Source organism: Argopecten irradians, chromosome 3 (assembly GCF_041381155.1).
Source record: "Argopecten irradians isolate NY chromosome 3, Ai_NY, whole genome shotgun sequence".
Lineage (NCBI taxonomy): Eukaryota > Metazoa > Mollusca > Bivalvia > Pectinida > Pectinidae > Argopecten > Argopecten irradians.
In genome coordinates this window covers 60,395,685-60,422,322 of record NC_091136.1, presented here as the reverse complement: position 1 = coordinate 60,422,322, position 26,638 = coordinate 60,395,685, and the positions used below count along the sequence as shown (strand labels likewise).

The window sequence follows — 26,638 nt, the reverse complement described above, 5'->3', positions numbered from 1 at the left end:
ACTAACAGCTTATTGTCAGCAGTCACAATCCCTTAGGTACTACTCACAGCTTATTGTCAGAAGTAATAATCCCTAAGTGTGACTAACAGCTTATTGTCAGCAGTCACAATTCCTAAGTGTGACTAACAGCTTATTGTCAGCAGTCACAATCCCTTAGGTACTAATCACATCTTATTGTCAGCAGTCACAATCCCTTAGGTACTAATCACATCTTATTGTCAGCAGTCACAATCCCTAAGGTTACAGTACTACTCACAGCTTATTGTCAGCAGTCACAATCCCTTAGGTACTACTCACAGCTTATTGTCAGCAGTCACAATCCCTTAGGTACTACTCACAGCTTATTGTCAGAAGTAATAATCCCTAAGTGTGACTAACAGCTTATTGTCAGCAGTCACAATTCCTAAGTGTGACTAACAGCTTATTGTCAGCAGTCACAATCCCTTAGGTACTAATCACATCTTATTGTCAGCAGTCACAATCCCTTAGGTACTATTCACATCTTATTGTCAGCAGTCACAATCCCTTAGGTACTACTAACAGCTTATTGTCAGCAGTCACAATCCCTAAGTGTGACTTACAGCTTATTGTCAGCAGTCACAATCCCTAAGTGTGACTTACAGCTTATTGTCACTTTCCCTTTGGTACAAGTACTCAAAGGTTATTGCTAGCACTTTATTTGCCATTGCCAGGTACTACACAAATTTATGTTAGAGGTCGCATTGCACAAAATGCAACTAGCTTGTTATTGAAGTAAAATTTAACTTCTTCGCTTATACCATAGTTAAAACTTTGAGTAACATAGATGTATAGTGTACACATATACTATCACAGATATTTTTACCCCACGTAGGGCGCTTATCCTCACATCATACATCATACCATCAGAGACCGCTCCAGCCACTGAAACAGAAGGTAGATCACAATGTAATTTAAATAGCAAGAATATAGTCGAAGAATAAATAAACAACATAGATTAGTGTAAACCATATTTTACTTCCAAGGTAAAAAAAACTCACCTGATTTATTGATAAGGACATTTGATTGTTAGAGCTATATTTCTTGAAGTCATCTGGGGAAAAATATAAAACCAATCACAGTATTTGTATAAGGACTTTGATGAAATGAAATACATAAAATATTACAGTTAAAAGTGAAATACATAAACTATTTGAATTTTCAGATAAAAGTAAAATACATTAAATATTTTCAGATAAAAGTGAAATACATAAAATATTACAGTTAAAAGTGAAATACATAAACTATTTTCAGATAAATATGAAACATATAAAATATTTTCAGATAAAAGTGAAATACATAAAAATGTTTTCAGCGATGTTGACATTCGTTTACAGATTTTAGAATATCATGGAAGGAATACTTACTGAAAAGTTTCATGAGTTTGGCTATACAGATGAGATAGCTGTCCAAACTAACGAGACATCTCTCGTCAGCGTACCGATACACTAGGGACTGCATGGTCGTGTTATTAATTTTAAAACCTTTGGAAATAAACAGGAAAAACAAAAGAATTCAATTGAACAAAACATTCAATATTTGTTTATTGTTCAAATAACACAAATTTATAAATGAATGATTTTCTATGCCTAGCAAAATATTACATTTGAACATGGTATCATTATATAATAGAAGAAACTATATGAAACGGAGATAATTTAATGTACCTGCTGCACCGATAGCTCGTCTCAGCTCAAACGAGCTTAGCTTTCCTGACTGGTCAGCATCAAATTGGTAAAACAGTTTCTGAAAACATAAATCCGACTCATCGATCCTTTTAAGAATAATTTGTTACATACAGGGTAATAAATATATATCTATGAATAATGCAATAAATTGAATTTTATTCTACTTGTCAAAGAAACAAAAAAAACCAAGAGACCCATGGGCCTTAACGGTCATCTGACTATTGGCACAAAACAACATAGTCATTTACATATTTTAGCCATTTTGACCCCTGTGACCTTGGATAAAGGTCAAGGTCATTCATTTGAACAAACTTGGTAGCTCTTCATCCCAGCAGGTCACATGCCCAATATCATGTCTCTAGGCCTCCTAGTTATTCTCAAGAAATCTTTTAAAGATTTTAGCCTATTTGACCCCTATGACCTTGAATGAAGGTCAAGGTCATTCATTTGAACAAACTTGGTAGCCCTTCATCCCAGCATTCTGCAGGCCCAATATGAGTATCCTGAGCCTTTTGGTTCTTGAAAAGAAGTCGTTTAAAGACTTTTACCTATTTGACCCCTGTGACCTTGAATGAAGGTCAAGTTCATTCATTTGAACAAACTTGGTAGCCTTTTATCCCAGCATGCTGCAGGCCCAATATGAGTATCCTCAGCCTTTTGGTTCTTGAGAGGAAGTCATTTAAAGATTTTAGCCTATTTGACCCCTTACACCTTGAATGAAGATCAAAGTCATTGATTTGAACAAACTTTATAGCCCTTCATTCCAGCATGACAGGGGCCTAATATCAGGTCTCTAGGCCTCTTAGTTATTCACAAGAAGTCGTGTAAAGATTTTAGCCTATTTCACCCCTGTGACCTTAAATGATGGTCAAGGTCATTCATTTGAACAAACTTGGTAGCCTTTCATCTCAGCATGCTACAGGCTCAATATCAGTACCCTGGGCCTTCTGGTTCTTGAGAAAATGTTGTTTAAAGATTTAAGCCTATTTGACCCCTGTGACCTTAAATGAAGGTCAAGGTCATTGATTTGAACAAACTTGGTAGCCCTTCCTCTCAGCTTGCTACATGCCCAATAGGTACCATGGGCTTTCTGGTTATTGAGAAGAAGTCGATTAAAGATTTTAGCATTTTTGACCCCTGTGACCTTGAATGTAGATCAAGGTCATTGATTTGAACAAACTTGATAGTCCTTCATCCCAGCATGTCAGGGGCCCAATATCAGGTCTCTAGACCTCTTAGTTATTTACAAGATGTTGTTTAAAGGATTTTAGCCTATTTGAATCCTGTGACTTTAAATGGAGGTCAAGGTCATTCATTTGAACAAACTTGGTAGCCCTTCATCCCAGCATGCTACAGGCCCAATATCATTACCCTGGGATTTCTGGTTCTTGAAAAGAAGTCATTTGAAGATTTTAGCCTTTTTGACCCCTGCGACCTTGAATGAAGGTCAAGGTCATTCATTTGAACAAACTTGGTAGCCCTTCATCCAAGCATGCTACAGGCTAAATATCAGTACCCTGGGCCTTTCGGTTATTGAGAAGAAGCTGTTTGAATGAAAAGTTTACGCACGGCGGACTGCGCACGGTGGACGGCGCACGACGACGGACAGTGCATGATGACAATAGGTCATCCTGACCCTTCGGGTCAGATGACCTAAAAATGATAAAAAATAAATAATATGAATAATGATTACACAGGAAAGTGATATATATACAATGTATATGCATCACATGTATGTATTTTGAACATCTTGACCATTACCTTCACTTGATCCACATATTTATAATGTAAAAGTAACATTATAGTGACACCTAAACAAAGATGTAGGAAGTGCCATATTAGCTACTATAATAGTGACCAAGGTATAGCAAAGTCCATCCTCACACATAACATAATATCCAGTGTTATAGTAGAGATAGTTTAACAGACAGTACCTTCCAACTCCTCAGCAGATTCCATAGATATTGGAACTCAGGGTATCCCAGCTGGCCAGAATTGTCAGTCTGGACCACATTAAGGAATATAATCAAACAGCTTACTATCATTGTAGATATATCAATACATATGGCCCAGGATGTCACAGATTAATCCACAGGTAAATCTGTCTATTTTGAATATAGTATCTCTCATTATCTAACATATTATGAACGTCTGGTCCCAGTTTTTGTCAGGGTGCTTAAAAAAGTTTAACAACAATGTTGAAACTTAATAATTAAATCATGTTTGTGAAAACCAATTTGACAAAATTTTACTACATGCCGAGGTCTTTGCCTGACTATTTTTTGGGATGTAATCACAGAATTAGTTTTAGTGCATGTATGAAAAACATAAAAAAATCACTCTTTGATACAATTGTTTCAGACCACAATATGCCTGTGATATCTGCTATAAAATATAACGAATGAAAAGGATACATCCAATAGCAGTACAAATGATTTACAGGCATCCACTGACAGGTCTCTGTGTAAAGGCTCTGAAATCAGCAAACATATTTAATCTATTACAAAGCAAGGGGAAACTTTCTACTATCAACTTAAGTCAATTTACGATCTTGTGCAACCAAAGAGAACTAATTCATGTAAAGACAACTCACCCATGGCATTCATGTAATCTATCACAATTAAATCTAGTTACTTATGTATGGACAGTTTCCTAATTAACAATTTCCTTACTAAACACAACTTCCAACATACTATTAGTGTCTCTTTATTAAAGCTAAGGTGATATGAGACATAACAGCATATCACTGCACATCAGCTTGATAATCTTGAAATGTCATTGGCAGCAAATAAACTATGGCCAAGATAAGAATCTACATTAAAAGAACTAGCATTTTCCCTTCGTTTGGTGAAAAAAATTAAATGTAAATTTATGGGATTGTCTTACCTTTCCTAAGGGCATCATTCACCACACCTCTCAGCTCAAATGGATCTATTTCCATGTCCTATAGTCATAAAAACAAGCAATTTTTACTGTAGTTTGCATCACATATAAATCAGCAATACCTTCAACATTTATTTCAAATCAAATACAAATTATTTTTAAAAGGTTTGCATTGGGAATTATTATGGTATTCAGTAACATAGGTAGAGGGCAGTAAAACACTATGTATTATAATTTAGTATTTATTTAGGTAATTAGAAGTATAGATTTACCTCCCCTGACACAGAGTAGAAAAATCGCCGGAACTTCTCTTCCTTGTCACCATCAGGAGGGTTGGGAGGCAGAGTAACTGGAACGCTCTCTGGTGTGGCATCCATATTACTGGAAATGTCACAAGGATTCTTTAAATGTTTATATACAGGTATCTATTATTAGAACTTTTTAATAAACCTGAAACACTAGGAGTGGAAAGCTTCCAACAGTAGTCCATCAAAAAAGGCAGAACAGTAGTCCATCAAAAAAGGCAAGATAATCTTAAAATAATTGAATTCACTGAATCCTGCACATTGTATAGAATACTCAACATGATCATAATTTGTTTTTAGACGCTTATCAATAAAAGGGGCATAACTCCCAAAAAAACACTTGACAAAACTGCTATCCTTAGTGTCGGATATACTAGATTGGAGGGATAAAATCTGAGAACTTACCTAACAGCATTCTTGTTTTCAAAGAAAAATCTGAGGTAAAAACTGCCAAGTTCGTTGGGATCATATGTACATGGCACTACAACATACTGGCCGGGATTCATCGTCAAACGAGTAATGATCTGGCGACTGTCTATAAAGTGGCCACTTGACTCTACTTGGCGATTGGTCTCAAAGAACTCTTTAGGCAATGGCATTTCTTCTTCTTTACGGAGCTGGCAGAAAAAGAAACAGTCCAATAACAAACAAGTCATAGCTAGGGTTGGGTCTTTTACACATTAGCTTCATATACTACACATTCTCATACAAAATATCATGTGTAACTAATGCAAATGTATTGTTATTTCATTGAAGAGTGAACTTTCTCATATTGTGGGGTCTGAAACTAAGGCCAAATTTTCAGAAAGCCTTTTTTATACCTCAGGTAACTAATATATCCCAACCTTCACAAAAGAAACAACACTTTTATCTCTTACAAGAAATTCATTTTGGCATTTATCTGGAAACCTCAATATTTGCCTTAATAACATTAAAACCATAAATAATGAAATAACAAATAGACTGTGTTGTGTGGGGTAAACCAGTACTAGTATATATACATTCGGAGATACATATGACTGGTCTAATACCATTATCTTAATTCCTGTTCAAAGCATCATGCACAGATGCATTAAATAAAATAGTTATCATACTAACCTCATACACAACAAATCCTATATACAGGTTTTTCTTCCCTTTCTGCTTCATTTTCCGTCTATCTTTCTGCATCATTTGTAAGATGAAGCTGCAGACATTGTCTCCATCTTCATCAATGTCGGACAAGGTCACCTTGTACTGTGGGTTTGTCCAGTGGGTGTCTGTCATAAACATCAAACAAAGACATTCATAGAGACAGTGTGTTCACCAAATTACTTCAATATTATCAGTCTCTACAATTATTTTGTGATGTTTATCTGTTTTGATTTTTCATTAATTCGTTAAATTAGAAATTGTATTTATTTGTTAGAGCAGTAGCTTATTTTTTCTGGGTATCTATTTAAGAGGTATTATTTATTTATTTGGCAGTAGTATTTATCTACCCATAATGGGTACTAGTATTCATCTTTCAGAGTAGAAGTATAAATCCATTTTAACATTTTACTACCATACCCTGTTGTGAAGGCCTGCCCCCAGCGTTGAAGCCTCTCTGCCACGTATCCTGGTATTCGGCAGTGTGCCATTGTTTCGGCATTTCTATAGGTGAATCAGGGGTCAGGTTACAGATATCTAGGCTATCAAAGTTGTGTTTGAAGTCTTCAAACTCCATCCTTTAATGAAACAAAAGAAATCATGTCTTATAGATATAGCATCCTGTTACATGTACACCTACATGCTAATAATTGCTGAATTACAAAATCCACATTTCCATAATAATTATAAATGCGAAGCTTATAATGCTTAAGTGTAGCTTCCAAAACAATTACCTCAAAATTCTTACACTACAGTTTTGAGTAATGATAATTCTTACACTACAGTTTTGAGTAATGATAATTCTTACACTACAGTTTTGAGTAATGATAATATATTTGATATTCTCTGACTCTGCCTAATTTTCTGAGCATATCTTATGGAAACCAAAGCAAAAGTGCACTTTACAGAAACCATTAACATTTGTAGTCATCATTGTGATTTATAACAAAGTAAGTTGGTTTATTCTTATCACTATACTAAAACCTATAATAACACCTATAATAACACCTATAATAAAACCTATAATAACACCTATACTAAAACCTATAATAACACCTATACTAAAACCTATAATAACACCTATACTTAAACCTATAATAACACCTATAATAACACCTATAATAACACCTATAATAACACCTATACTAAAACCTATAATAACACCTATACTAAAACCTATACTAAAACCTATAATAACACCTATACTAAAACCTATAATAACACCTATAATAACACCTATAATAACACCTATACTAAAACCTATAATAACACCTATAATAACACCTATAATAACACCTATAATAACACCTATACTAAAACCTATAATAACACCTATAATAACACCTATAATAACACCTATAATAACACCTATACTAAAACCTATAATAACACCTATAATAACACCTATAATAACACCTATACTAAAACCTATAATAACACCTATAATAACACCTATACTAAAACCTATAATAACACCTATACTAAAACCTATAATAACACCTATAATAAACCTATAATAACACCTATACTAAAACCTATAATAACACCTATAATAACACCTATAATAACACCTATAATAACACCTATAATAACACCTATAATAACACCTATAATAACACCTATAATAACACCTATAATAACACCTATAATAACACCTATAATAACACCTATAATAACACCTATAATAACACCTATACTAAAACCTATAATAACACCTATAATAACACCTATAATAACACCTATAATAACACCTATACTAAAACCTATAATAACACCTATACACCTATACTAACACCTATACTAACACCTATAACAACCTTGGAGACTTACCAGAACTCTCCGTCATCCCTAAATACCAGTCCCATCTTTTCACGGTCTTGTTCAGGAATGCTGTTCCATTCTCTAGACCTACAATGATTCAAATAAATTTGTATTTTGTGAGAAAAAAAAGTGAAATAGTTTAAATCATAAGTTTAAATCATACTGTATCTCCAAACATAAGAACCAAAACCCAGTAAATTTGCATGTTCCTATTAGGAACTATAGTTTGTTTCATTCCACATGTTGCCACATTCCATTTTGCTCCACTTGTCTACCTTCATGAGAGCCCCTTACATATCATCCAAAAGTCTGTTCCATATTCCACTCGACTACCCCAGGGTTTCCCTAGTATATATCACTCCATGCCCATTTCATCCCATTTGACTACCCCAAGGAGTTCCCAAATACTTACATATCGCCCCACGGTCCATTCCATTCCACTCGACTTCCCCATGGGTTTCGTACCCTAACTAATGTTATAGGCATTTCTCCTTCCTCAGACATAAGTAAAATCTGTGATCAAATGACAAGGAATGGACATAATTAGTAAAATCTGTGATCAAATGACAAGGAATGAACATTATTAGTAAATTGTGTGATCAAATGACAAGGAATGGAAATGATTAGTAATCAATATTGAATTATTTTAGTAAAATCATCACCATAAAAGGTTTGCCATTAAGAAATTAATTAAGACAATAATGTTATCTAGTCCCCACATGCGTACCTCCCTGAGGTCAGTGATGCTGTAGGCATGTCCAGCACACAGGCCGTTCTCTAGGATACTCTCTGTACCAGGTCCTCCCTTTATTGGCTGTAAAACAAGCAAGTCTTCTGAGTAAAACAATCTAGTAAGTCTCCAATCCATGTAAAACAATAGGCTTCATGTACAACAATCTAGTAAGTCTTCTGAGTAAAACAATAGGATCCATGTACAACAATCTAGTAAGTCTTCTGAGTAAAACAATAGGATCCATGTACAACAATCTAGTAAGTCTTCTGAGTAAAACAATAGGATCCATGTACAACAATCCAGTAAGTCTTCTGAGTAAAACAATAGGCTTCATATAAAACTATCTAGTAAGTCTTCTGAGTAAAACAATAGGCTTCATGTAAAACAATCTAGTAAGTCTCCAATCCATGTAAAACAATAGGCTTCATGTAAAACAATCTCGTAAGTCTTCTGAGTAAAACAATAGGCTTCATGTACAACAATCTAGTAAGTCTTCTGAGTAAAACAATAGGCTTCATATAAAACTATCTAGTAAGTATTCTGAGTAAAACAATAGACTTCATGTAAAACAATCTCGTAAGTTTTCTGAGTAAAACAATAGGCTTCATGTACAACAATCTAGTAAGTCTTCTGAGTAAAACAATAGGCTTCATATAAAACTATCTAGTAAGTCTTCTGAGTAAAACAATAGGCTCCATGTAAAACAATCTAGTAAGTCTCCAATCCATGTAAAACAATAGGCTTCATGTAAAACAATCTCGTAAGTCTTCTGAGTAAAACAATAGCGTTCATGTAAAACAATATGCTCCATGTAAAACAATATGTTCCATGTAAAACAATATGCTCCATGTAAAACAATATGTTCCATGTAAAACAATATGTTCCATGTAAAACAATATGTTCCATGTAAAACAATATGCTGCCCCATTGCATGTAAAACAAAAATTTACAAGTACTGTGTAGCTGGTAAATTTCCTGGATGGTTTATGTATGCTCTATTCTCAGTTTTACTGAAATCTGTGAATTAAAACCATTGTCAAAATATCTGCTGCATTATCGTACCATTGTCAGGGATTTGTTTAATGTGTACGCTATCAAAATTAGCACCGTTCTGAAGTAATTGTACTCAAAATTGATTGCAAAGAAAATAATAATATTGACTGATTAGTCTTCTACATATAAAGCAATAGTCTTGATTTGAAATAAAAGTCACCATGTACAACAATATAATTCCCCATGTAAAACAACACACCGAGCTCTACATTTAATTGCCCATAAATCTATAGGTTCAGAAATCAAGATGAAGTGCCCACATTTACATCTATACATCTGAACAACAAACCTGTACATGATGTGATCAGGGATCAACATAAACACACTACTGTATAGAATCATGTTAAAAATTAATGCACTGTGTATCATTTCATTATACATTAACATTCAGTAATCATCATAAACAGATACTCAAGACAAAACACAAGCAAGATCACAAAAGGAAGTGATTGATGATCAAATTTTTAGATTAAAATCATAATTTTCCAAGATGAATTAAAAAATTAAAAGACCTCATCTAAAATTTATCAATGAAGGGTTTGTGTACAGTGAACCACTAAGGCGATAACTCACAGAGGAATGCTGTCACATCAAAGTTATCTCAGAGATCAACAATCAGATAAAACTGATGATTTCATCTTCGATCTAATATTAACAACAGAAATTGGTAGAATCCAAACTCTGATATCAATGATTTAGAATGAATAACAACACCCCTAGTTAGGGGACTTACATTAATCCCACATCCTATAAGACTCTGGCGGTCTAGGGCTTTAAATAGGATGTTCACAATATTGCGTGGTACATTGGTTTTGGGTCCTCGTAAGATGTAGCTCTCACAGATCCCTCCAGTAAAGTCGGTTAGTGCATCACCAACGTTACCGGCCTTCAGTGCCTCATAGGACCCATTCAATCTGTCGACAGAAATACAACAATGGGTTAATTGCAACATCCTTTAAGCAACATCAATATGAAGACATCTTTGATCATCATAGACCTTTTAGAAAAGGATTTGATAACAGAAATAAAATACCTGGTATAGACAGAGTTACCAAGTAATAGCAGGTAATTGTAGTAATTACAGCGATCACTTTTTCTGTGATCTGTATGATTCAAACAAACATAATAAGAAAATCATTCTATACATTAAATTGTAGCAAAAAGCAATCGTTGGAGCTGGGACTTAATGTGTAAGCATTCTCTAGTCTAATATCACAAATATCACTCTACAGTTGATGTGACTTACTTAGCGTATGCCTTCTCCAGAAGAGCTGACCAGAACTCGTTGCGGTTGTTGGAGTGTACAAACAGCAGCTGTCCTCGACTAGTAGGTAGCTTGTCATCCACAATTACCTCCACCCATTTACCAAAGTGCCAGAAGTTGAAGCGGAATATGCCAGCGTACCAACCTTCATGAAACCCCTGATCAGCAGGTACTACACGCCGAAAGAGTTCACGGTGGTCAGGACTGGACAGACAGGCAATGGCCGACACCACCCAGCAGTCACCTGTTAGATACATATTTATCAAATAGTGGTCTCATTCTCTTTTAATACCTTATTTATAATTAAATATAAGTTATGTTTCTTTATTTTCCTAAGATCGTTCTGAAACATATTTTGTTTAAGTAAAATTCACAAAATTGGAGGAAAATTCTTTTTACCCCAACTCTTGAAAATTTCTATAATAACAATTTGTGCTCATAATGACCATGTGGAATTCTTGTAACATAATAAATATTTAAGTGAATGCATTGACAAAAACAAGCACAGCCTTACCAAGTTCACCTTGTTTTACATCAAATCTAGACGCATTGTCAAGGAAGAAACTCGGCTTCATATGATGGTACCCTGCTATTTCCTGAAAACACACAAATAAAGTATTAACATTACATATCATTAGAATTTCTGTAAAAAGAAGTTAGAACAGGCTTAAAGTTACAATATAGAAAGTTAGAAACTGATCAGTAATATGTTCCTATCTAAAACAGCAGACCATGCTTTAATTATAATCTAAATTCTACTATATATGATAATGGAAAGAGATACACTGCTAACTACCGTGGATAATCTAAATTCTACTATATATATATATATGATAATGGAAAGAGATACACTGCTAACTACCGTGGATAATCTAAATTCTACTATATATATATATATGATAATGGAAAGAGATACACTGCTAACTACCGTGGATAATCTAAATTCTACTATATATATATATATGATAATGGAAAGAGATACACTGCTAACTACTGTGGATAATCTAAATTCTACTATATATATATATATGATAATGGAAAGAGATACACTGCTAACTACCGTGGATAATCTAAATTCTACTATATATATATATATATATGATAATGGAAAGAGATACACTGCTAACTACCGTGGATAATCTAAATTCTACTATATATATATATATGATAATGGAAAGAGATACACTGCTAACTACCGTGGATAATCTAAATTCTACTATATATATATATATATATATGATAATGGAAAGAGATACACTGCTAACTACCGTGGATAATCTAAATTCTACTATATATATATATATATATATATATATATATGATAATGGAAAGAGATACACTGCTAACTACCGTGGATAATCTAAATTCTACTATATATATATATATATGATAATGGAAAGAGATACACTGCTAACTACCGTGGATAATCTAAATTCTACTATATATATATATATGATAATGGAAAGAGATACACTGCTAACTACCGTGGATAATCTAAATTCTACTATATATATATATATATATGATAATGGAAAGAGATACACTGCTAACTACCGTGGATAATCTAAATTCTACTATATATATATATATATATGATAATGGAAAGAGATACACTGCTAACTACCGTGGATAATCTAAATTCTACTATATATATATATATATATATGATAATGGAAAGAGATACACTGCTAACTACCGTGGATAATCTAAATTCTACTATATATATATATATATGATAATGGAAAGAGATACACTGCTAACTACCGTGGATAATCTAAATTCTATATATAATATATGATAATGGAAAGAGATACACTGCTAACTACCGTGGATAATCTAAATTCTACTATATATATATATATATAATAATGGAAAGAGATACACTGCTAACTACCGTGGATAATCTAAATTCTACTATATATATATATAATGGAAAGAGATACACTGCTAACTACCGTGGATAATCTAAATTCTACTATATATATATATGATAATGGAAAGAGATACACTGCTAACTACCGTGGATAATCTAAATTCTACTATATATATATATTATATATATATGATAATGGAAAGAGATACACTGCTAAACTACCTGGATAATCTAAATTCTACTATATATATATATATATATATATATATGATAATGAAAGAGATACACTGCTAACTACCGTGGATAATCTAAATTCTACTATATATATATATGATAATGGAAAGAGATACACTGCTAACTACCGTGGATAATCTAAATTCTACTATATATATATATATATGATAATGGAAAGAGATACACTGCTAACTACCGTGGATAATCTAAATTCTACTATATATATATATATGATAATGGAAAGAGATACACTGCTAACTACCGTGGATAATCTAAATTCTACTATATATATATATGATAATGGAAAGAGATACACTGCTAACTACCGTGGATAATCTAAATTCTACTATATATATATATATGATAATGGAAAGAGATACACTGCTAACTACCGTGGATAATCTAAATTCTACTACTATATATATATATATGATAATGGAAAGAGATACACTGCTAACTACCGTGGATAATCTAAATTCTACTATATATATATATATATGATAATGGAAAGAGATACACTGCTAACTACCGTGGATAATCTAAATTCTACTATATATATATATATATATATGATAATGGAAAGAGATACACTGCTAACTACCGTGGATAATCTAAATTCTACTATATATATATATATATGATAATGGAAAGAGATACACTGCTAACTACCGTGGATAATCTAAATTCTATATATATATATATATATATGATAATGGAAAGAGATACACTGCTAACTACCGTGGATAATCTAAATTCTACTATATATATATATATGATAATGGAAAGAGATACACTGCTAACTACCGTGGATAATCTAAATTCTACTATATATATATATATAATGGAAAGAGATACACTGCTAACTACCGTGGATAATCTAAATTCTACTATATATATATATATGATAATGGAAAGAGATACACTGCTAACTACCGTGGATAATCTAAATTCTACTATATATATATATATGATAATGGAAAGAGATACACTGCTAACTACCGTGGATAATCTAAATTCTACTATATATATATATATATATATGGAAAGAGATACACTGCTAACTACTGTGGATAATCTAAATTCTACTATATATATATATATATGATAATGAAAGAGATACACTGCTAACTACCGTGGATAATCTAAATTCTACTATATATTATTATGATAATAAAGAGATACACTGCTAACTACCGTGGATAATCTAAATTCTACTATATATATATATATGATAATGGAAAGAGATACACTGCTAACTACCGTGGATAATCTAAATTCTACTATATATATATATATATATATATGATAATGGAAAGAGATACACTGCTAACTACCGTGGATAATCTAATTCTACTATATATATGGAAAGAGATACACTGCTAACTACGTGGATAATCTAAATTCTACTATATATATATATGAAATGGAAAGAGATACACTGCTAAATGGAATGGAACACTGCTAACTACCGTGGATAATCTAAATTCTATATATATATGATATATATATATATATATGATAATGGAAAGAGATACACTGCTAACTACCGTGGATAATCTAAATTCTACTACCTGCTAACTACCGTGGATAATCTAAATTTCTACTATATATATATTTATATATATGATAATGGAAAGAGATACACTGCTAACTACCGTGGATAATCTAAATTCTACTATATATATATATACTGTATTTAATGGAAAGAGATACCACTGCTAACTACTGTGGATAATCTAAATTCTACTATATATATATATATATCATGATAATGGAAAGAGATACACTGCTAACTACCGTGGATAATCTAAATTCTACTATATATATATATGATAATGGAAAGAGATACACTGCTAACTACTGGATAATCTAATTACTATAACTATATATATATGTGGGAAAGAGATACACTGCTTAAACTACCGTGGATAATCTAAATTCTACTATATATATATATGATAATGGAAAGAGATACACTGCTAACTACCGTGGGATAATCTAAATTTAAATACTATACTATTTCTATATATAATATGATAATGGAAAAAAACCGATAATATTAAATTTTACTATCTATATATATTTTACTGATATTCCGAAAGAATAAATGCTAAATTCTAACAGTGGATAATATAATTTACTAAATGGAAAGAGGATACAACTGCTACCGTGGATAATCTAAATTCTACTATATATATAATTCATGATAATGGAAAGAGATACACTGCTAACTACCGTGGATAATCTAAAATTCTACTATAATAATAATTATTGATAATGGAAAGAGATACACTGCTAACTACCGTGGATATAATCTAAATTCTACTATATATATATTATGATAATGGAAAGAGATACACTGCTAACTACCGTGGATAATCTAAATTCTACTATATATATATATATAGCGATAATGGAAAGAGATACACTGCTAAACTACCGTGATAACAAAACACACAAAACAAGAAACTAAATTATTAATACATTACTTTAATGCAATATTTATCAACTACTTCTATCAAAGGCAACAGACCCTTATATCTGGATATACAAATATAAGGGTAAAAACAGTCTCCTTTGAAATATGACTTAATCATCCTAAGGTATGTGATGGAGGTGAGGCGACCAGCATCTGTAACGGGAGGTAGCAGGGTTTCATCAGATATGCATGATTCCTGACAAGGCACGCGAGCCAGGTGTTGTACAGTCTTAGTCATGTGTAGAAAACAATTGTCTTCAAACACCAATGTTAGTGAATAATTGACAGGGTACAGAACCCTGGTCACTAGACCACGGCATGTCACTCTTCGTATATGTATACAACACTAAAACAAATATAATTCAGGAAGAGACAATCTCAACAGGCAGGAGGCGGGTGTTTTTGATATTTATTAATTAGGTAGTGGTCTACCGGTTTCGCCAGTGTTGGGCTTCATCAGGAACAAATATAAAATACACATGCATACTGTCAATGGCTTTTCATAGTCAAATCTCACTCTGGTGACACGAGGCCTGGAGGATCTCTTCTAGATGAATTGTGCATTTAACTTAATTATCCTTATCCATGCATTCATCAAAAATACCTAAAATGTACAAATCATACAAGTTAGAGAGGATATTCTCTCTTGTTTCCTTGTTTTTGCTTGGTTGTTTTCACTTTCTGTTACCAATTATTCCATTACAATTAGATTTTCTTCAAGATCACCATAACTCCCTAACTACATTGCAATAAATAGCGCAAAGACTTTGAAAAAAGGACAGTATGTGGGAATAGATTTGGACTGGGACCTGTTACATGAGGAAAACTATCAAATGTGTTTGCACACCTTTGTTTCTCAGAATAAAACAGTGTTTGTAGATGTTCTAACAAAATTTGCAGATAAAAGACAATGATCTATATATTTATATTTTTATTGCAGTCCCACTATGTAACTTTACCAAGCAAAGTTTGCTTTCATCAGTCTATAAACTGTCATCTGCTTATTATGATGTCATTATCATTGTGACATCAAACTTATCGTGCCAGCGATCACCAAAGATGGCTCTTCAAATGGTTGTTCCGTTTTTTTTATAACATTGAATCATCTAGCCATAATAGATGCAAAATCTCTTGGGATTTCATCATAAAATTGTTATCAAATGTAATTATAAATGTAAGCATGGCATGTCTTTCAGTTGGCATTCATAGCCAATATGCAGGAATGCAAACTGGACTGAGGCAAATTCAACTAGGGCTTCATAGAATTTTCCTCTGTTCAGATGGCATTCACATTGACTATAAATGCCATCTGAAAGACGTTCAATGCTTTTAAAAATAGATAGAATGATTCCAGCATAATAAATATAACTGACTTCATTGAGAAGGATACAATAGAATCATAACTTTGAGCAAGAAATATAATGGCACTATTGTTTTCGTGGAATGATCAAAGATTTGAATGAGGATCTATGTCTAAAGTGAACAGTTTAGAATTCATGTTCAGAACATGAATCCAAGTTACTTCTAATTATGAACAGTTTGGAAAGAAAAGATTTTCAATTCACATGACACAATCAGTTCTGAGATCTAGCTGCCCTGTACATAGAAAACTACCTATCTATACAATCAGGTCCAAGATCTGCCCTGTACATAGAAAACTACCTATCTATACAATCAGGTCTGATATCTGCCCTGTACATAGAAAACTACCTATCTTATACAATCAGGTCTGAGATCTGCCCTGTACATAGAAAACTACCTATCTATACAATCAGGTCCAGATCTGCCCTGTACATAGAAAACTACCTATCTATACAATCAGGTCTGAGATCTGCCCTGTACATAGAAAACTACCTATCTATACAATCAGGTCTGAGATCTGCCCTGTACATAGAAAACTACCTATCTATACAATCAGGTCCAGATCTGCCCTGTACATAGAAAACTACCTATCTATACAATCAGGTCTGAGATCTGCCCTGTACATAGAAAACTACCTATCTATACAATCAGGTCTGAGATCTGCCCTGTACATAGAAAACTACCTATCTATACAATCAGGTCTGAGATCTGCCCTGTACATAGAAAACTGCCTATCTATACAATCAGGTCTGAGATCTGCCCTGTACATAGAAAACTACCTATCTATACAATCAGGTCTGAGATCTGCCCTGTACATAGAAAACTACCTATCTATACAATCAGGTCTGAGATCTGCCCTGTACATAGAAAACTACCTATCTATACAATCAGGTCTGAGATCTGCCCTGTACATAGAAAACTACCTATCTATACAATCAGGTCTGAGATCTGCCCTGTACATAGAAAACTACCTATCTATACAATCAGGTCTGAGATCTGCCCTGTACATAGAAAACTACCTATCTATACAATCAGGTCTGAGATCTGCCCTGTACATAGAAAACTACCTATCTATACAATCAGGTCTGAGATCTGCCCTGTACATAGAAAACTACCTATCTATACAATCAGGTCTGAGATCTGCCCTGTACATAGAAAACTACCTATCTATACAATCAGGTCTGAGATCTGCCCTGTACATAGAAAACTACCTATCTATACAATCAGGTCTGAGATCTGCCCTGTACATAGAAAACTACCTATCTATACAATCAGGTCTGAGATCTGCCCTGTACATAGAAAACTACCTATCTATACAATCAGGTCTGAGATCTGCCCTGTACATAGAAAACTACCTATCTATACAATCAGGTCTGAGATCTGCCCTGTACATAGAAAACTACCTATCTATACAATCAGGTCTGAGATCTGCCCTGTACATAGAAAACTACCTATCTATACAATCAGGTCTGAGATCTGCCCTGTACATAGAAAACTACCTATCTATACAATCAGGTCTGAGATCTGCCCTGTACATAGAAAACTACCTATCTATACAATCAGGTCTGAGATCTGCCCTGTACATAGAAAACTACCTATCTATACAATCAGGTCTGAGATCTGCCCTGTACATAGAAAACTACCTATCTATACAATCAGGTCTGAGATCTGCCCTGTACATAGAAAACTACCTATCTATACAATCAGGTCTGAGATCTGCCCTGTACATAGAAAACTACCTATCTATACAATCAGGTCTGAGATCTGCCCTGTACATAGAAAACTACCTATCTATACAATCAGGTCTGAGATCTGCCCTGTACATAGAAAACTACCTATCTATACAATCAGGTCTGAGATCTGCCCTGTACATAGAAAACTACCTATCTATACAATCAGGTCTGAGATCTGCCCTGTACATAGAAAACTACCTATCTATACAATCAGGTCTGAGATCTGCCCTGTACATAGAAAACTACCTATCTATACAATCAGGTCTGAGATCTGCCCTGTACATAGAAAACTACCTATCTATACAATCAGGTCTGAGATCTGCCCTGTACATAGAAAACTACCTATCTATACAATCAGGTCTGAGATCTGCCCTGTACATAGAAAACTACCTATCTATACAATCAGGTCTGAGATCTGCCCTGTACATAGAAAACTACCTATCTATACAATCAGGTCTGAGATCTGCCCTGTACATAGAAAACTACCTATCTATACAATCAGGTCTGAGATCTGCCCTGTACATAGAAAACTACCTATCTATACAATCAGGTCTGAGATCTGCCCTGTACATAGAAAACTACCTATCTATACAATCAGGTCTGAGATCTGCCCTGTACATAGAAAACTACCTATCTATACAATCAGGTCTGAGATCTGCCCTGTACATAGAAAACTACCTATCTATACAATCAGGTCTGAGATCTGCCCTGTACATAGAAAACTACCTATCTATACAATCAGGTCTGAGATCTGCCCTGTACATAGAAAACTACCTATCTATACAATCAGGTCTGAGATCTGCCCTGTACATAGAAAACTACCTATCTATACAATCAGGTCTGAGATCTGCCCTGTACATAGAAAACTACCTATCTATACAATCAGGTCTGAGATCTGCCCTGTACATAGAAAACTACCTATCTATACAATCAGGTCTGAGATCTGCCCTGTACATAGAAAACTACCTATCTATACAATCAGGTCTGAGATCTGCCCTGTACATAGAAAACTACCTATCTATACAATCAGGTCTGAGATCTGCCCTGTACATAGAAAACTACCTATCTATACAATCAGGTCTGAGATCTGCCCTGTACATAGAAAACTACCTATCTATACAATCAGGTCTGAGATCTGCCCTGTACATAGAAAACTACCTATCTATACAATCAGGTCCTGAGATCTGCCCTGTACATAGAAAACTACCTATCTATACAATCAGGTCTGAGATCTGCCCTGTACATAGAAAACTACCTATCTATACAATCAGGTCTGAGATCTGCCCTGTACATAGAAAACTACCTATCTATACAATCAGGTCTGAGATCTGCCCTGTACATAGAAAACTACCTATCTATACAATCAGGTCTGAGATCTGCCCTGTACATAGAAAAACTACCTATCTATACAATCAGGTCTGAGATCTGCCCTGTACATAGAAAACTACCTATCTATACAATCAGGTCTGAGATCTGCCCTGTACATAGAAAACTACCTATCTATACAATCAGGTCTGAGATCTGCCCTGTACATAGAAAACTACCTATCTATACAATCAGGTCTGAGATCTGCCCTGTACATAGAAAACTACCTATCTATACAATCAGGTCTGAGATCTGCCCTGTACATAGAAAACTACCTATCTATACAATCAGGTCTGAGATCTGCCCTGTACATAGAAAACTACCTATCTATACAATCAGGTCTGAGATCTGCCCTGTACATAGAAAACTACCTATCTATACAATCAGGTCTGAGATCTGCCCTGTACATAGAAAACTACCTATCTATACAATCAGGTCTGAGATCTGCCCTGTACATAGAAAACTACCTATCTATACAATCAGGTCTGAGATCTGCCCTGTACATAGAAAACTACCTATCTATACAATCAGGTCTGAGATCTGCCCTGTACATAGAAAACTACCTATCTATACAATCAGGTCTGAGATCTGCCCTGTACATAGAAAACTACCTATCTATACAATCAGGTCTGAGATCTGCCCTGTACATAGAAAACTACCTATCTATACAATCAGGTCTGAGATCTGCCCTGTACATAGAAAACTACCTATCTATACAATCAGGTCTGAGATCTGCCCTGTACATAGAAAACTACCTATCTATACAATCAGGTCTGAGATCTGCCCTGTACATAGAAAACTACCTATCTATACAATCAGGTCTGAGATCTGCCCTGTACATAGAAAACTACCTATCTATACAATCAGGTCTGAGATCTGCCCTGTACATAGAAAACTACCTATCTATACAATCAGGTCTGAGATTGCCCGTAATAGAAACTACCTATCTATACAATCAGGTCTGAGATCTGCCCTGTACATAGAAAACTACCTATCTATACAATCAGGTCTGAGATCTGCCCTGTACATAGAAAACTACCTATCTATACAATCAGGTCTGAGATCTGCCCTGTACATAGAAAACTACCTATCTATACAATCAGGTCTGAGATCTGCCCTGTACATAGAAAACTACCTATCTATACAATCAGGTCTGAGATCTGCCCTGTACATAGAAAACTACCTATCTATACAATCAGGTCTGAGATCTGCCCTGTACATAGAAAACTACCTATCTATACAATCAGGTCTGAGATCTGCCCTGTACATAGAAAACTACCTATCTATACAATCAGGTCTGAGATCTGCCCTGTACATAGAAAACTACCTATCTATACAATCAGGTCTGAGATCTGCCCTGTACATAGAAAACTACCTATCTATACAATCAGGTCTGAGATCTGCCCTGTACATAGAAAACTACCTATCTATACAATCAGGTCTGAGATCTGCCCTGTACATAGAAAACTACCTATCTATACAATCAGGTCTGAGATCTGCCCTGTACATAGAAAACTACCTATCTATACAATCAGGTCTGAGATCTGCCCTGTACATAGAAAACTACCTATCTATACAATCAGGTCTGAGATCTGCCCTGTACATAGAAAACTACCTATCTATACAATCAGGTCTGAGATCTGCCCTGTACATAGAAAACTACCTATCTATACAATCAGGTCTGAGATCTGCCCTGTACATAGAAAACTAATTATCTATACAATCAGGTCTGAGATCTGCCCTGTACATAGAAAACTACCTATCTATACAATCAGGTCTGAGATCTGCCCTGTACATAGAAAACTCCTATCTTACAATCAGGTCTGAGATCTGCCCTGTACATAGAAAACTACCTATCTATACAATCAGGTCTGAGATCTGCCCTGTACATAGAAAACTACCTATCTATACAATCAGGTCTGAGATCTGCCCTGTACATAGAAAACTACCTATCTATACAATCAGGTCTGAGATCTGCCCTGTACATAGAAAACTTCCTATCTTGTTGATTATAAATATGGTAATAGAAATATTTGGCATGATCAGGCCTAACTAAAATAATTCACTGTTGATCTGTAAACATTTTATATTTGTGTTTACCTCACAAGTGAACAAAGATGTCAACTGTTGTGAATAGGTGTATACACAGGTAGGAACAAAGCACAATATCAACAGCAAACACCAATTCATATACAATTTCCATAGTTTGTATACAACTGTGAGACACTGGCGGTAGTAAAGTGTGTAGTAGATTGACCTAATCTTATCGCTGGTCACAGGTGAGGTCACCTCAGAGTGGTCACCTCAGAATGACCATTTGTGGGATAAAACCTCGGACTAATACCCTGTAATCCCCTCAGATTCTGTGGTATTTTGGTATACTGTATGCAGTGATGAGATTAACTATCCTGTGATTGTGAATCCCTTGTTTATTTAGTCCATCTAATGCTCTCCTTCCTGTCAACACCTCCACATTCCAATCAACTTTTATCACACAAGTACTACAGCATACACTTTTCATAGGATGTCAGAAGCGTGCAGCTATATATAGCTAGGTGTACCCATGAGTTTATAGAGATCAGGGTCCGGTTACCTTGTGTATTGTTGTATACAGGTAATAGTTCCTCGTTTTAAACCTTCTTTTCAGTACAGTTTGAATGAAAATTAAATAGAGCTCCAGAACTCCAGCAAACATCCATGATAATATTACTCTGCTAACATTACTTCATAATAATTGAAATGCACAACAGGCGAATTCCTCAAGGCTTATCATTCTCAGAGCTCTAGAGCTGACAATGCTAAATCACAATAAGTGGTTTCCTAAGGGTCATAGCTATTGTAATTTAATGATATTAGCATTAGCAAGGGAGTCAGTTCTCAAGTGCAACTATTTAATTCACCTTAAGGTATTTATTTAAGAATTCAGTATACATTGTATATAGTAACTATATACATATAATTTTAAAACCTAAATTTATTGCTTTAAGGCCAATACCATGTTTTGCCATTGATTCAATTTTGAAAAGTTGTTGAAGACCTACAGAGACTGTCAGTCGGTATTCTGTGCTTACAAAGTGAAGCTGTTGTAGCAATTATCATAGCAATACTGAGAATGATTGAATTAAGGTCACCAAGGTCAACAAATTGTACCAGACAGTATACCAAGAATCAAGAATATATTCTGTAAATAAAATTGTTTTCCCTAAAATGATTCAATGGTACAGTTTGGCTTCACTACATCAGAGTCTGTGTACATATATATACATATAACTGTTTCAACAACTTTTGACTTGGGCAAAATCGGATACATTCATTTCACTCTTAAACCAATCTGGTTTGCTTTTATGGTTGGAAAAATTATTGACAAATAGACAAATCTGGTATTCATGTGGAGGGACAGGTACAAAATTAATTTTGTATTCAGTTTGACCACATGTTTGCTTAAATAACAGAAACAGCAGACTTAGGCTTTGAGATTCTGGTTTATTACATAAGCTGTACATATGTGCGCTAAGAATTAAGTATCGATCAATGTACGAGTCAGCTAGGTTTGTCAGCATTTGTTGTTTACAAAAAGATATTTAGATACATTTTTGTAGTATATGGCAAGCAAAGTTACTTTTTATTCCGAATTTCCGATATATTGAAAATTCTAATTCCTATATGAGGATTTCTAATATTATATATATTTTTAATTTTCGTCTTTTCGTCTTTTCGCCCCAAAAAGACAAAAATTAACAAACCTTAATTTTCGTCTTTTCGTCTTCCGGTCCAGTGTGGAAGTCATTTTGAAATCTTTTTATCTTAATATTGACTTAATTGTTCATGGAAGCATCAAAGTAGTTTATGATAACAATCGATTTATTAAATTGATAGTATTACAAGTATCTTCATCAATAACTAAGATTAGAAGTTTTAAAACAGAAGTCAACATGTATGTTTACAACAGTTCTCACACGTGGCATGTGCCACGTGCTACTAACAGATTCATTATTCCGCAAATCTTTTAGCTTGATTGATACATTTTTTAAAATTCATTAATACCTAATTTTTTGTGTTCTAATCACCCTATTTAGCAAATGCTTATCAAAATATTGCCGTGTATATGTTAGGCAAATAATGTAAACATTAGCACAACAATTTCGGATTCTGTTCATGAAAAACAGTTTTAGTCTTTCCATCGAGCGATTCTGATAGTTCGGCATCTTCCCCAAACTCATCCGAGGGAGACCGACGGGTGGACTATAAGGAGTTAAACTAAAAATCTGAGTCTACATCCATGCTGCGCCTAGATGAACATTAACAATACTTATTTTATGTTTTTGTTATATAACCGTGAAGGACATCTAGATACCGATATAATTGATATTTTTAGTGCGTAGAGACTATCACGTACATTATAGTTAACATTTTTTTTATATATAAGAGTTAAAGTTCTTGGATGTAATGTACATTGAGCCGTAAGTGAATATTGCCCGCATTTGGTGTACTTTAGCTAGTTAATTTTGACGGTATGGTGTTCTGATGAAGCCCAAAACCGGTAGACCACTACCTTAATAAATATCAAAAACACTCGCCTCCTGCCTGTTGAGATTGTCTCTTCCTGTATGAAAAATGAAAAGTTACATTGATAAGATTTTCAATAAATCCCAATTCTCCCAGCATCTTTAGTTATTTATATAGAATAATTTGAAGATCTAGACACATATTTGACTCCTTTGATGACCTTTTACGATAGTTGATGTTTTGATCATGAACTCTTCATTTGCAAATTGGATGAAGTTGTTCACATACGCTCTCTACATTTATTAGCATTTAATAATAAGTTTACAACATATTTACACAAGTACCTGAACGACCGGTCTCTGCTCATGCAAGATGGCAGTGGGGTTCAGGAATGGGGGTGGGGGCTCATTCAGGGCATCCAGTTGACCATTGACTTTTACCAGATTCTGGAGTCAAATCACAATTTCCTAGAAATCTGAAGAGTCAAAACACATGACAAATAGACTTATGCTTCAAACTCAATCAAATCTGATTTTTGGGAGTCAAAACATACTTTCGACGGTCTACTGAATGCCCTGTCACTGTACATATATGTACCAACAAAAAAGCTTCATGCAGTCTCACTCCAGCAGCTATAGCCATGTGAGGTCATGAACTGCCAGGCTCCTGGTGCCACTGTCAAACACAATGTTCCGTAAAGTGACTGTGTAAGTAGGTTTTATTTTAGTTGTATAATACATGGTGTATATGGTCGCCTTATAGCTTAATTTGAGCTACGTTTATGGTAAATTCCCTTTAGCTTAGTAGGTAGAACAATATAAGCCTGCGGTTGCAGGTTCAATCCCAGCCTCGATACTCCAGCCGTTCTGATCACTTATGATTTCTATACCCCTGGATTATCTCGTAGTAAAACTCTTTTCTAAACAACTAACCACCGGATAACCCTATCAAGTATGGGAGAATTTGTTGTCACTACCTTATAGGTAGGGAATGATTCAATTTCTCTCACATACAAAAGGAAAAGAAGAGACTATAGCCTAAACATAATCATTTTCACCGTGACATGAACATGGTTCCATCGTCTGTTCGCGGTCGTTAAGGTCAATATTGATGACGTCATCGACAAAGCATATGCCACGATCACACTGCATGAAGTCATGATGTCACGTAATTTTAGGGGTTGATAGAGAAATCTCCCACAGTTTAAAGCTGTGACAAATCAGTGAATGGTGGGAGAACATGACGTCATGATTTGCCGAGATTTTAATGATATCAAAAACACTGGAAGGTGGTACTAATAAACGGTAAATTGTACTTACCCACACTGTTTTAGGATATCAAAACCCCATACTGTCATGTCACTATGATAATGACATCAATAATGACATCATAATAAGTGGATGGCAGTTCATGGACCGATGAATGCCAACTGCACTTGGTAAGGTTACCTAGTGGGACTTCAGTAAAAATGTACATGCATGAACAGTTTAGCTTAAACCTGAGATGTATATGATAGATTTAGGTATCGTCATGTACCGGTCACAGTACATTGAAAACTGCAAGTAAAACAAGAGACAAATTATTGACACAATAGTCACACACCCCTGGGCGTTTCCACTCTATCCGGAAGGGAGGGCTCCTACTGAAATATACGGAAGTATCCTGAGGGAGAAAGTCCGGGTCCTCATACAGGGCACCCCTCCTCAGACACTCTGATCGCCGGGTGTCAAAGTCACTGGTGCCCCGGTGGTGGCGACTGTGGGGAGCGTCTGTCTCCCGGAACCCCCGGGACATGTGTGGCATCGGAGGATGAGCCGAGCCGAAGCCATTCCGTGCACCCGCGGGGCCGTGCGGGCTAGGTCCATGGTGATGGTTGGGTAAAGAATACTGGTGCTCCACATTTTGCATTGGAACCGACACTTGTTTATGAGGGACAGGCCGCTCGCGCGGAGAGTGGGCATTGTAATAAGCCATGTCTAGATTCACACAAATGTCATCACATTGCACATACGCGACGAGGACCACATGTTCGTCGTCCTCAGATAAAATACCTGTCGTAATCCGTCCTCCACAGGACACGCGCGTACTCACTTTCACAACAACGAGAGGGGTTTCCCCGACACATGCAGAAAGTCTCACACAAACCTGCCAAAGTCTCCAGCATTCCCATCTCTGATTGGTCAATCCGCT

General features: G+C 34.8%; 1 protein-coding gene across 1 annotated transcript; it reads right to left on the bottom strand.

Moving 5' to 3' along the window:
- Window positions 1-273: 273 nt before the first annotated feature.
- On the bottom strand, window positions 274-26,638 carry LOC138319260 (calpain-9-like). The gene is made up of 18 exons (XM_069262286.1): window positions 26,051-26,638; window positions 11,411-11,492; window positions 10,879-11,140; window positions 10,366-10,546; window positions 8,574-8,660; window positions 8,259-8,359; window positions 7,856-7,933; window positions 6,446-6,603; window positions 5,993-6,153; window positions 5,300-5,511; window positions 4,862-4,970; window positions 4,593-4,650; window positions 4,121-4,179; window positions 3,641-3,709; window positions 1,686-1,764; window positions 1,386-1,502; window positions 1,020-1,072; window positions 274-903 (listed from the first exon to the last, which is right to left on the bottom strand). Exons 1-18 carry the CDS (start codon window positions 26,420-26,422, stop codon window positions 877-879), a joined length of 2,265 nt encoding a protein of 754 aa, XP_069118387.1. The 5' UTR covers window positions 26,423-26,638; the 3' UTR covers window positions 274-876.

Bases quoted from the DNA above. Each gene is read 5' to 3' on its own strand.
- LOC138319260 (XM_069262286.1), bottom strand. From the start codon at position 26,422: ATGGCTTATTACAATGCCCACTCTCCGCGCGAGCGGCCTGTCCCTCAT. The intron at 7,934-8,258 runs GTAAGTATTTGG...GAATCATTGTAG, and splicing joins AATGGACCGTGGGGCGATAT to GTCTAGAGAATGGAACAGCA. The intron at 904-1,019 runs GTGAGTTTTTTT...CTTCTGTTTCAG, and splicing joins TGTCCTTATCAATAAATCAG to TGGCTGGAGCGGTCTCTGAT.